The 14,042-nt window shown below is 41.1% G+C and overlaps 1 protein-coding gene across 5 annotated transcripts in view; it reads left to right on the plus strand.

The window, feature by feature from the left end:
• The window catches only part of ARHGAP29 (Rho GTPase activating protein 29), a 134,483-nt gene extending 120,703 nt beyond the window's left edge, over positions 1-13,780 (plus strand). For all 5 annotated transcript variants that reach the window (XM_088443964.1, XM_088443965.1, XM_088443966.1 and 2 more), the window contains 4 exons: positions 2,003-2,297; positions 2,428-2,539; positions 2,733-2,831; positions 9,538-13,780. In XM_088443964.1, the coding sequence (XP_088300090.1) occupies positions 2,003-2,297; positions 2,428-2,539; positions 2,733-2,831; positions 9,538-10,430 (1,399 nt within the window). In that variant the 3' untranslated portion in view covers positions 10,431-13,780. The remainder of the gene's footprint in view (positions 1-2,002; positions 2,298-2,427; positions 2,540-2,732; positions 2,832-9,537) is intronic.
• Positions 13,781-14,042: the final 262 nt, after the last annotated feature.

Raw genomic sequence — 14,042 nt, forward strand, 5'->3', positions numbered from 1 at the left:
CAGTTAATTTGACATTTTCAATCTGTATCATTTCAAATTCACCAGAATGCTCTCTGTGGAGCCTGGAGCCCACCAGAATGCTCTCTGTGGAGCCTGGAGCCCACCAGAATGCTCTCTGTGGAGCCTGGAGCCCACCAGAATGCTCTCGGTGGAGCCTGGAGCTCACCAGAATGCTCTCGGTGGAGCCTGGAGCCCACCAGAATGCTCTCGGTGGAGCCTGGAGCCCACCAGAATGCTCTCGGTGGAGCCTGGAGCCCACCAGAATGCTCTCGGTGGAGCTTGTGATTTTCGCACTGCACATACATATGATGTCTGCAATACACCTCTATGAGCAACTATGGGTGACTGAGTCATACGCATCTCATTTGCATCTCCTCTAGCGGCTGTATGATGTATCTAGGTGGTAACAGGCTTTTCACATGTAGGATAAGTGTTCTGAAGGCATGCCATGGGCATATGTAAGGGCTGTTCACACACAGACAATGTGTGTGTTCTGAAAGCATGCTGTGGGCATGTAGGTAGGCAGGCTGACTATGCAGAATTGTGGGTATGCAGAGATCCATCTGATATTTGGAGGGATCTCTTGCACCAAGTAAAGGGCTATGGCAAATGCACGCTGATAGAGATGATGGCTACTTCTTCATAGGATGGATGAGGGCAGTGCAGTCTCATAGATGCATGTAAATACAGGTGAAGATCTGCATTATTTACTTGCACGCAATGTGTTTGACTTGTGTGCAACTCTAAATCAGCCCCTGTATTGTTTCAAGCTCATTAGAAGGCTCTCACCACACTTGTGGTTGATACTGGCCATTGATCAGTCAGAGTGTTGAAAGATTCTCATTCTGTATAATCTCAAATTCACCCGGAATGCTCTGTGTTGCCTCCAGCTCACCAGAATGCGCTCTGTGTTGCCTCCAGCTCACCAGAATGCGCTCTGTGTTGCCTCCAGCTCACCAGAATGCGCTCTGTGTTGCCTCCAGCTCACCAGAATGCGCTCTGTGTTGCCTCCAGCTCACCAGAATGCGCTCTGTGTTGCCTCCAGCTCACCAGAATGCGCTCTGTGTTGCCTCCAGCTCACCAGAATGCGCTCTGTGTTGCCTCCAGCTCACCAGAATGCGCTCTGTGTTGCCTCCAGCTCACCAGAATGCGCTCTGTGTTGCCTCCAGCTCTCCAGAAGGTTCTGTTGATTTCTAGTCGTTTGGGTCTGGTAGATGTTGTTGTGTTTTCTTATAGTTCTTTGACACATCTATTTTTCTGTAGTGGAGTACTAATAGACGAGCCTAGACCTATTGCTTGTGTTTGCCCCTCGGGATAAATGTTACCAGCCCTTCCCTGTGTATATATGTATTTTAATCTTCTTTAATGAATGTGTTTTTCACAGAATTTAGACATTACATTTCAGATGCTTATGCACTGTCCATGCTGACATAGATCTGTTGAAAGAAGAGATGCTCAAGAAAAATATTTTCTGTTCCCAGTGCTCAGATATGATTTCAGCTGCAAGAGCGCTCCTGAGATATTCACTTTTTAGTTGCTGGGCGTTGTGCCTGTTTGGGATAGTAATAAAGTTTGTTCAGTTCGTTCCCACACACCCTGACATTCAGTCATTTCAGAGTTATAATATTACAGTAATCTCTGGGGGATTACACAATATCTCACCTATATTAAAAAGAGATTAATATACACTTCATACTGTACATATATTTTTTTTATTCTGCACTTGAGAAGGAAAAGTAAAACTTGTTAGAGGAGTAAACTGTTTGCAGGGACCACTTGACATCTGTCGAATTAGTAATCTTGACACTTTATCTTTGAAACCTTAACTATTTGTTATGTGATAAACAAAAGACAATCATGAGTTCTTTTGGAGGGGGGCAAAGGAGTTGTAGGTTGTTCATAAATCTGAATATTGCTGGCATGTTATTTCAGCGATGTAATCACTTCATTGTTACATGATGTCAATTTAAAATGCTGACACCAATATTATGTTTCCATTCAGGGTCACACAGGAAGTGGAAGAAAATAAAATGACTGCCAGCAACCTCGGGATAATATTTGGGCCCACCCTGCTTAGGCCACGTCAGACTGATGCAACTATATCACTCTCCTCTCTTGTGGATTATCCATATCAGGCCCGTATGGTGGAGCTTCTTATAACCTACTATGACAAGATATTTGATGTCTCCCGTGAGATGTTTAACCCTGTAGACCACCACACGGATAAGGCGACTCTCGCAGAGGAGCGAGAACTGCAGCACATAAGGAAGTCCCAATCACTGCCAGTGGGGAATGAGGTAAGACTCCTCTCTTGTCTCGTTAGCTCTTTTCTTTTACTCTTAAGCCTCCTTTCAGTGCTTTTATTCCAATAATCCTTCTGTCTGACAAGATGAAGCTCACACAATATTCCTCTCTCGGCTTTCTTAGAGCATTGTGCTGTCCAAACAGGGTGCAGGCTCCCTGGATGAGACTTTCATTTTTAAAGGCGTAGAAGGGCAGGAAAGCCGAGGCCAGAGTATGGATATAGTAGAAGAGATTGGTAAGTATTCAGTATGGTAATATCACTTACTGTATATTCCTGTATTACAATGCACAGCACTACTCCACAAATGAAGTACCGATTCCAATATAAAGATAATACTTCACTGCCATTTATATCGCAGCACAATCAAATATATAATTGTCTCTTGTTTCCTCTTAATGTTGCTTCTTTTCTACCTTGTACCTTGCAGAGAATAATTCCAGTGAGTATGAAGCAGAGATAAGGAGAGATTCTTCCTCCTCCGATGCCCTCAGTCCTGTGTTCGCATTCCAGGCATCAGAGGAGCAAGGTGAGCAGTTCTGTTTCTGCACAAACTCGCCCTAGAAGATACAGTAATAAGGGAAACGTGTCTTCCTTTAATATCTGTTTCTAACAATGTTCTTGTTAATAAATATATTGTAATATTTGGCCACAATTAAATTCTTCGACATGAGCCATTGGTAATGAAAAGGCTGCTCCTACTGTTTCGTGCTTATTTGCTTCTTATTGTTATGCTCCGGCTGCCCTCCCTGACTTATATATGTTTGTTTTCCTTTTGTGACCTAAGTCATGTCTTATATAATTGGTTAGATAATGTTGTTGTCCTGGGACTCAGATAGTTTTCACGTGACTATGGATCACATTGGCTCACATAACCAGAAAAGGGATGTAGTCACAATCCCGAATGTCGGGATGCCGGCGGTTAGAATGCCGGCACCGGAATGCTGATACATATCGGAATCCCTGTGCCGACATTCCGGCAGTAAATAGTGGGGGGAGGGTTAGGTTTAGGCACTAGAGGGGGAAAGGTTAGGTTTAGGCTGCTGTGGCCATTTGTCCGGTGTTTTACGTAAGCACTTTGAGGAAATCGCTGGGAAAATGGTGGCCGTGCCATTTCCCTGGCAATCTGCGCATGCGCAGTAGACTCTCTAGTGCCCAGAATCTACTGATTCTGCGGTGGCTGGTCAGCCGCAACAGTCGGCTGCCGGCCGCCAGGGTGAGAGGAGGGGGCCCATGACGGGAGATGCACAAGGCCCCCTCCTCTCTAAAGTTGCCCCTGCTTGTCTGGATTCTGACCTCCGGGATCCCGAGCATCGACATTCTGTACCCAACCCCCAGGAACACATGATTGAACTACACTGCTCCAAGATGTAAAACCAGAAGAAGCAAAGAACGAAACCTCTATGATGACTGCAGTGTATCTGACAAACAATGCAGTAGAACATTAGCAAATCAATAAATTAAATGCACCTGGGGGTATATTATCTGTATAACCCAATAAATGACTCCGGCCACAAGGTAGAAAAGCCGCGTTGCGTTGTGCACATCAAGCTCTCTGGGCATTTGTTGTTATGGATACCTCATTAAAACTGGACGTATATGTGGTTTATAGGGAAATAGACGACTCTTGCTCACCTTAGAGGCTCTACTCCCCAAGTGTAAAGTACAAGCCCAGGAAGTATTCTATTAAGAAGATTTTGATTGCGTAATTTTGAAACTCAATGACCGCAATGAAGCACCTGCATAATTGTTGCTTTAAACACTTGGTAATGTTTACCTGGTATAAGGTTCCCAAAAAATGTGTCCTTGCTTAGATACTGGTACACAGACAACTAAATAGGCTTTGCAGTGTTTATGTAAACTAAACCATTCCCAGCTCAAGTTAATATCTGAAGAGAGATCTCCTGTCACAATGTAAGTGTTATGACAGTACTGTAAGTGATAGGTGAATGATCTCCTAGGCAAAACCACCATATGGAAAACTAAAAATGGCTTTTGGAAATTACCTGAATTTTAGATGCTGCTCTAAAGCACAGGTTCTCAAACTCTGTCCTCAGGACCCCCAAACAGTGCATGTTTTGCAGGTCTCCTCACAGAATCAGTGAAATAATTAGCTCCATCTGTGGAACTTTTAAAATGTGTCAGTGAGTAATGAATACACCTGTGCCCCTTGCTGGGTGACCTGGAAAACGTGACCTGTGTTGGGTCCTGAGGACTGAGTTTGAGAACTACTGATCTAAAGCATCAAGTGGCACACTACTAGGTAATACTAAGCAAGCAGGCCTTTCGTTTGGGAGATGTCAGGTTAATAATATAACAGATTGCAGTTAGAATATAAATTGGGTTTTTGCACTGTTGGCATTTGGGATTATTGTTTATGTATTTCACTTTTCTTTGCTCGGGAGTAGCACATAGAATAGCCCCAAATGCTTTATGCAGATGTGAGGATCAGGGTGGTTACAACACTGCATTCAGCAAACCTGTGGAGTTCTAACAAATTACATTTTTAAAATATTTCATTCAGGTGGCAGATTTCAGTCATTTGGGTAGGATGTTCCAAGTCTGAGGAGCCCAGTAGTAGAAGGCATCCAGATTTCTTATTGACATTGGGATCCATTAGCAGGATTATGGAGGTAGATTCTAGGTGATAAGTGTTAGTGGTACGGCTGAGGAATTTGTAATTGTATTGGAAACAAGCTGATTGGATTGCTAGGGCCTTTATAAATACAGATAACTGCAATGACCCCACAAATAAAGTAGGCGGCTATAGTTGGAGACCATTAAGGGCACAAACTGGAATTCTCCTGAAGAGAAGTAGGAGTGAAACCACTATAGCAAAATAGGTTCCAATTCATGAGCATTGGAGTTCATTTAGAAGTACAGGATGCACTACAGTGTGAAATGATTTTGCAAATTTTAGAAATAATGTGCTAGAGAATTGGTTTCTTCCCAATGAAATTTGTTATGTAAAATCTGCTGATCTAGTTGTAAACATATATATTTTTTTATAACTTTGCATAATCTAGGCAGTAAAGGAAGATGTCTGGTTTGATATGATGCTTCGGTCACCATTGGTGTGGATTGGGATGACTAGCCGTTTTCCATGCTTTGAGAAATTGCCCAAATGACAACATAAAGTTTATTAAGGAGACAATAAGTTTAGCAATGATTGCATAGTGTAGGAACTTTGACTGCAACTGACCAGGCCCACACTGGTCGTTCAAGCTCCTCTTGTCATGTTCAAGTAGATGCTAATTTGTGGTTAAAGTTTGATGGGTGCAGTTTGAGAGTGCAGAAATCGGGTATGTGTATGCTGTTGCTGTTATAACTAGCCAATAATAATATACTATACCCAGCAAAAGTAGTCATTGTTTACATTGGCAACAGCGCTTTCATCAGACAGCATTGTGTCATTTTTATTGATACTAATGAGTTCCTCATAGGAAGCGGGCTCAAATTAATATTTAATGACCTGTGAAATTTTGTAGCGTTTGGAAACTGGATAATAGTCTTGGGTTTTTGCCTATGTCATATATCCTGCATGTGCCTATAAACTTGCAGAACTTTAGTAGAGCTGATAAGCTTCCATCTCTTCCTCATCTCTAATGTGGCATAGTTAACAAGATGCAAAGTAACTGTGAGACGGTGAGCTCCAATCACTATTGCTCTACGAACTACAACGGCTTGATAAAATGATCCAATCGGCCGGAATAGTTGGAGTAACTGAGATCTGGGTTTGTAATTTGAATAATTTGTTATTAAAATTAGTTTGAATTGGCCGCGGAACTTGCTCTTTAAGCCAGAATTGGTCTGCAAGAGCCAACCGTGCACCTTTTTATAAAAGAAAAAAAACATTGCTAAAGTGAAGGTGTATCATGTATCAATTAGGGGACAGGAGAGATGTTTTAGTGGGTGATGAGTGAAATGGCAGCAGTTACATTTAGCAGAGTGATACAAACTATCTCTGTAAAGTCACATGTCTATAGTTACCCGATACCCAAATGTCAGGAAATACTCCCCTCACATTTCCTAGTTTCCTAACAGCTGACTGTGAATGCAATATATGTATTTTAATTTTAGGGCTCAGCCATATCTTTGAACGAATGTAATTATGACTTTCAGCCTATGCAAAAAGTCCCAATTGTTTAGTATGAATGTTACATGGACAACAGACAGCTCTTTTGGAAGCATGAAAGTGTCATTGTGAGCAAACAGACTCTAGTTTCTCTAAAATTCTGTATTGTGTATATACATTTGATATTTGGTTGAATACACAGGGATGCTGATTTACTAGTGTATGATGGTTATTTAAATACAATTGGTCTGATGCAGTGTTGGACATAAATTTAAGTTGTTTCTGAATGCTATGCATAGAAAAAATGTGTATTGCTCGTAGGCAGAATTGTGTGCATCTTACCATCTTATGGTGCACCTGCCCTCTCTGTGTATGTGTGGTTTGCTTGTAGTCCTCATTAGTACTCACTTTCACCTACCCAATACTAGGCATAAAAGATACAGCACCAAACAGATATATGTACTCTTAAGCCCAACTCTACATATCCCGCAATTGTTTCTATGCTCCTCACTGAACTTTACCTATGTGAGGATGTCCTATTACACCCGTCACACCTCTTCAGTCTTCAATGTAGATTTGATAGAAAGGCAGGGGACTCTGCATCACCTATACTCATGAGCACTCTGGTCTATGTACTAAGCCATGGAGAGAGAAAGTACCAGTCAATCAGCTCCTGTCAGTTTACAGCAGGGATGGGGAACCTCAGGCTCGGGGGCCGTATACGGCTCGTGGAATCATTTGGCCTGGCCCTTTGAGCTTTTTTTCTGCTAGCCTCATCTGGCTATCAGGGTGCCTAGAATGGCCCCCTGCAGCCAGAATCTATGCAGCAGTGCCGCCTGGAGCGTCCTTAGGACGCTTCAGACGGTCACACCGCTGTCCTTACAGCTCTTGAAGATGCTCCGGCATTGCTGTAATCACTGGCTATTGTGGCCCCACCCCTGTGTGATGTCACATGGAGGAGGCGTGGCCTACATCGGATCTGCAAATAATGTTCTATATATCAAAATGGCCCCCGGCAGAAAAAAGGTTCCCCATCCCTGCTTTATAGGCTGTGTTTGAAAATTGACAGGAGCTGATTGATTAGTACTTTATCCCCGTTCACTTTATCTCTCTCCAAGGCTTAGTCCATAAACTCCTCAGTTACTGAGCATATGCAATGCATAAATAAACAAAATACACTAAACAAACAGGTCCGTGGTAAACTCTGCATGGGCCTCAATGTGTGTAGTGACTCAGGAAAACTGTCAATTTCTCTTTTTTTTTTTTTTTTTTTGCTGTGTTTTTTTATTTTTACGTTCTTTGAACAGCAAGCTTGTATAAATGGATATGACTGGCTGGTTACTAACATTTCTGGATTTGGACTCCTGTCTTTCTTTGCAGAGACTACACATGTGAGATTTGTTTTTTTTTATCCTGAATGCTCGAGAGTTTCCAGTATGTTCTGTAATATAGACCATCATGCTAAAAAATGAACTAAAATACACATAGGCCTGACTCAGGTGTACGCAGTGTCTCTCTCGCACGCTAGCAGACAAGGTTTTCAGTCTGCGCATGTGTCCGAGTCGCCCTACACATACATCACGATGGTTACCGCTGGGAGCTGCAGAACAAAATTTGGCGCAGAGGGAGGCGATTTTGGTGGGCAGTTCTGGATGGTAGTTAGCCAGAGGCGGGCATGTCTCTGTCAGCAGGGCTGTAACTAGGGTTGTGCAGCCTGTGCCACCGCACAGGGCACCGCATGGCAGGGGGCGCTGTTCGTACCTTTTAAGTTTTCTGTTTATAATCATTCTCACTTATAGCTTCCTTTTCTTCTTTTATCCCCAGCATTTCCTGGCCTCCCCTATCTCTTCCCTGGCCCTTCCCCATGAGGCCATGCCCCCTTTTCGGGTGCATTTTGTTCCCATTTGAAAAATAAGGTAGGGGGCAATGCCCTTTCTGGCACAGGGCACCAAAAAGTCTAGTTACAGCTCTGTCTGTCATTTGTCAGGGACTTAAGGCTGCACTGACACTAGTGGCCATGTTCAGATGGAGAAATTTCGCCCGCCTTAGGGCTGGTGCAATCTCCGACCGTGTCTGATGATGCGTCTTAATGTGCTTAGCAGTGGATTAGCGCTGCAGCCGGTGATGAGCATCTGTACGGATCCAGTCGACTGCGGCATTCACATAAAGACTCAGGGTACGGTTAGGGGCTCCCGGGGGGGGGGGGACTTAGGGTTAAGCACCCCCCCCAGAGGTTAGGGTTAGGCTAGGGGGGGGGGGGTTAGGCACCCTCGGGGGGAGGTTAGGGTTAGGCACCCTCCCCCGGGAGATTTAGGATTAGGCTGCGGGGAAGGGGGGGGTTAGTTTTAGGCACTTAGAGGGGGGTTAGGCACTTGGCGGGGAAGATTAGGGTTAGGCACCCCTAAGGGAGGGTTAGGGGGGGAGGTTAGGTTAGTAAATAGAAAATATACTTGCGTGTCGGGATCATCACTGCTAGTCCTCCGCTGTCGGGATTTGAATACTGATTAAAAATAGACATGTGCAAGAATATTCATCACCACCATACAGAAGCCTTTTTCACACAATTCGGCTTCGGTCCACACAAAACATAATATTTAGAGATCACCACCCCACTAAATACCTGAATTGTTTAGTACCATGTAAATCATCTCCGCAGGATCACTCCACCCCACCAACACCTCAGCTTCTTTGCACTGGCAACCAGCAGAACAGGAGGTCCTAACAGTTGCTAATATATCATTGTTGTCCAATCACGTGTGTTGAAAACTACAGTTTCAAGGGTTCCTGGTTATCATCACCAATATGGGTGAATTATGTTCATCTGCAGGGTCTCCCTTAATCTCCACAGTTCAACTAGTTCGGGGGGATGTTGGACAAAATTAGTATTGTGTGCACTGTTGGCCGTTGTGATGCCTGTAAAACCTTGCAGCAACGTACATTGTTTAATCTCCTCGACCTCATACTCCTTTCATTAGCCCATAAGCTTGTAGAATTTTCGGTCCAAATAAATTTTCCCATTTATTGAATCAAATTGTTTAAAAATAAAATGACTTTTTTTCATGGTTCTTTAGACAATACCTTTTTAATAATTACTGGTATGTGTGCATAAAAGACATGGGTGTATGAATGGTCATTTAAAGTCTTCTCTTCTTTCACCCAGATTGTTCAATGGATACCATTTCAGAGGGTGATGTTGCCCAGGGAAGGAACAGCACAGAAGAACTTTCTAAGGCAAACATCTCTGTACCTGTAAAATCTTATAGACAAATAACCAAAGTTCAGCTGAGGGCTCCTCGGGCCAAGCCAGTGGTACGCCCTGTAAGCTTACCTGTGGATCGACTTCTTCCTCCCTCTGTTCTGAACGAGAGGAATTCCAGGAATGTGGTTGTCACCGGTTCGGACAAACTTGGCAAGAGTCCTATAATTGAAGAGATCTCAGAGACCAAACCTTTTCCTACGAGCACCTCCAGCCACAGACTTTCATGTTATGACCCCCAGAGTTATCGTAAAACTTGGGATAAGCAATACAAACAATATGACATTACACCAAGGACTGCAATGATCATGACTAATGTACCGCAGGAGATAAGAGCACATGATAGTGGACCTACCAGCTTGCCCTCTAACCCCACGTGTGTGACTGCAACGCTGCCAAAACTATCATCTGTAACTCAACTCAAGCAAGGTGCCATTGCCTCCGAGGGCAGCTCTTCAGAATCTAATGTACTTTCTTCTTACCGGACCCCGAGAACTTTGCAGCCCCCTCCAGGAACTTTTTACAAGCCACCTTCCTACAAAATGAAGCCAAGTGAAGAGACTTCGCCAAGTGATGTTACATCTACAAGTACTGGGAAAATACAATGTCAGGTCAACAACAACAATGTCAATCTAGTTGCTGACTCAGATCTGGTATCTGAAACTCAAGGACAAGGTAAAAATACACACAAACCCATAGTGGAGGAACTCCCGCCAACAGATGTAAAGCCAACGTTTCCACGACTTCGGCCAAAGCGCATGCAGGAGCTGGAACACAGAGAGGCGCACTTTGTCTGACACAAGCACTGCAGTGTACGTTCTCTGTGGCGGAGGACCCCAACGTGCCATTTTTCTGAATTGTTTTTATAAAAAAATTTTAAACTGGAAAAACTTATAATTTAAAGTTCTGTTGTGCTTTCCTATACAAAACTATCTATTTGTTTGCATTGCTCAAATATGAGCAGTTTATAAGGTGCACTTAGTGAAATATGATATTCTAAAAAGTAAAATGCTTATTTATACCAAGAAACAGTATTCATATATGGATCAAACTGTTTTTATTGTACATTTGTTCAGTAGTTGAAGACAAAAATATTGCTTTTATGACTGCAGCAAAATATTTTTTAACTTGCTGAAGAAAGGCATGTAATCTGTGCAATTAAAATGTGCCTCTGTATAGAAAATGTATAAAAACCGATCTCTTTATCATAATTGTATATTTTATGCCTGTGTTTTCATTCATTGCCATTTTATGTTCTCACTTTTATGTTTTTTACCAAGACGATGCACTTAAAAATTGTATTTTTTACAAAATCTATGAAACGTGTAAGAATCTGCCAGCACACAAATGGCTACTGAGATATAATTCCAGAATTCAACATCTGGCAAGGGATTCTGGGGGATGTAGTTCAGCAACTGGTGGAGTGCTGCTGTTTGCTTTTTTTTACACCCACTGTAAACTGTTACATAATTGTATTACAATCATCTTTTCATTCATTCATTTGTATGTCTCTTATACATTTTCATTTTTTTGCAGTTCATGTGTTTTTCTTATTGGTAGCCTCACTTTTTAGAGTTAAATTCATACTAATATACAAGTTGCCTTATATGGAAATAAAACTGTAAAAGTCCCCAAAATAAATGTAAACGTTTCTATAATAATGCAGAACTTAAGATATCTCTCATTGTACTTATGTGTGCCATGCAGGCTATTCCATTATCAGCCATTTCTTATTGAGAAAGGTTCTCTGTTTATCAAGCTACTTAGATACTGCTATCCATGATTAAAACCTCAATCTCTTCAGTTCTGTAAAGTTCCTGAAACTTTTACATATATTTGTGAAAGCTATTACTAGCTTTTATAGTATAACTTGATTTTTGTTTTGTTTTGTCATTATTCAACATTTTCTTGTGTATGCTATGGAGGCGGCCATTTTTTTGAAGACTAAACCAATATGCATCCATCAGTTTAAAAGGAGCTAGGAGTATCATCTGCCTGGGTGATTTCACTGATTCCTAGTGATATGATAGGCTAAAAAAGAAGTTATTCCACACAGGACTATAGTTAAATACAAATTAATATAGTAACCAACGTATTCTTTTATCAATAATTTTTATTAAATAATTTTCCAAGAACAAAATGGATAGTGAAAATATTCTTAATTAGTGTAATGCCAGGTACACACTAGACGATATGCAGTCCAAACCAGCAGATAGGGCCGACATATCAGTCACATAGTTTAGTGTGTACCACCTATGATGCGCGCCCCCGCTGCCCGACATCGGAGTCGCCCCATCACTTGTGTATGCACAGACAACAGGGCAACCCAGCACACTGGTAAGTTTAATGGTGCCGATGAACGACATAATCGGATGTGCAGTCACCGGATCGTGCAGTATGTACCGACCGCCCGATATGTCGTTTATCGGCACCATCGGGCATCGATTTGGGTGGTCGCCTAACGTGTACCCACCTTTATGGGGAAAGTTGATTTTTCTGATTATACAAAAATGTTGGTGGTGCTCCCCTGAAGTTATATAGGTTATACATCTCATGGGGAACTTTTCTGCAAAGGGCAGACATGACAGAAGAGAGACTCATTTTGGTGGGGGCACTCTTATTTTTTTGACTAAAACTTATCTTTTTTTATGTGAATTATCAAAAGCTATGTTACATGAAATAGACTTAGTTACACAGAAATGTATATGTATATACAGTCACTATTGGAATTTCTATTAAATGTATACATACAAATTATTGGATCCCATCTCAACATCTTCGCCAATTTCTCAGGTTATTAGTAAATACCTTTTATAAGTATATCATATTTAATACCGGCAATATATATATTTAATTAATCTCTCTCAATTTTTTTTTGTAAAATAATTTTGTGTAACAGAACTCTAGTCTTTTATAATGTCTATTTTCATTTAACATACCTTTTTATATTTGAATTATTAAAAGCTAACATTTATTCACTAAAAATAAAAGTGCCCCCACAAAGGAGACTTTCTTCTAAATTGATAGGCTGCCTTCGATTCCCTTTAAACAGATGTAGCACTGCCTCCTTATGGCGCAGTGAGTAGTTAATGATGTCGATCAGTGATCATTTGTAAGTGTTCAACTCATTTTTATCAGTTGCCATAGGCTCTGTACAGTGAAACATATATTTATTTGGGGGGGGGAGGGGGGGGGGGAGAGCATGTTTCCTGGTTTATGCAATCAGTACATGAAAAAATGTAAACAAAATAACCATATACAACCAAATGACTACCAAATATGTCTGTTTGTGCATCCAGTGTTCTTTTGTATGAAATATATTTTTTATATATACAAGTAAACTGTTACATATGCTCAGATATATTAACTTTTTATCATATTTTCAGAGCTCATGGTTTATATAACTTGGTTTTTTAACTTATTAAAATGTAGATTATACAATGTTGGCTTATTTTAATACTTGTGCTTCAAGATTTTCACATATTTTAAAACATATTGTCAGTCTAAAATGAAAAGCGTTTTGTGCACAAATGTATATTACAATGGGGTTTTTTTCATATTAAAATATAAAGTATTTTATTACATTAGTACATGGAGCTTTTTTTTTTAAGCAACATCAAAAATTTATTTTATTAAGCAGGGTTTGTTTTATTATTGTTGTTGAAACTTTTTTTTTTATCGAGTTTGTATATTGGGCTCAACCACAGAATAAAATGACAAAAAAATAATGTTCTCTCTTTCTACATTTACAAAAGCTGCATTATTGAGGAATTAAATAATGCATTTTTTTAAGCATGTTCTAATCCAGTGGTTCTCAAACTCGGTCCTCAGGACCCCACACAGTTCACATTTTCCAGGTCACCCAGCAGGTGAACAGGTGTATTCATTACTCACTAACACATTTTAAAAAATCCACAGGTGGAGCTAATTATTTCACTTGATTCAGTGTGGAGACTTGTAAAACATGCACTGTTTGGGGTCTTGAGGACCGAGTTTGAGAACCTGTGTTCTAATCCAACTTCGATTAGAAAAAGCATTGGATCTAAAAATATTTGTTATCAAGTAGCACAGGAGTCTTGTGGGCAGAACTTTAAGGCTTATGAGAGAAAAAACTTAAATAGCTCAATCTATTGATAAATCCATAAAGCAGAGGTTCCCAAACGCGGTGCTCAAGGCACCCCAACAATTCAGGTTTTAGAGCTATCCATGGTTGAGCACAGGTGGTTAAATCAAATTTACTGATGTACTAATTAAGTCACCTGTGGTCAAGCATGGATAGCCTTAAAACCTGGACCGTTAGGATGCCTTGAGGACCGCGTTTGGGAACCTCTGTCATAAAGCCTTAGAATGTTCTGCCTGTTATTTGATGCCAGGCCTTACAAGGTTAAATACTGTAGGTTAAGTTGTGT

This window comes from Taudactylus pleione, unplaced genomic scaffold (genome assembly GCF_031769625.1).
Source record: "Taudactylus pleione unplaced genomic scaffold, aTauple2 ptg000341l, whole genome shotgun sequence".
Lineage (NCBI taxonomy): Eukaryota > Metazoa > Chordata > Amphibia > Anura > Myobatrachidae > Taudactylus > Taudactylus pleione.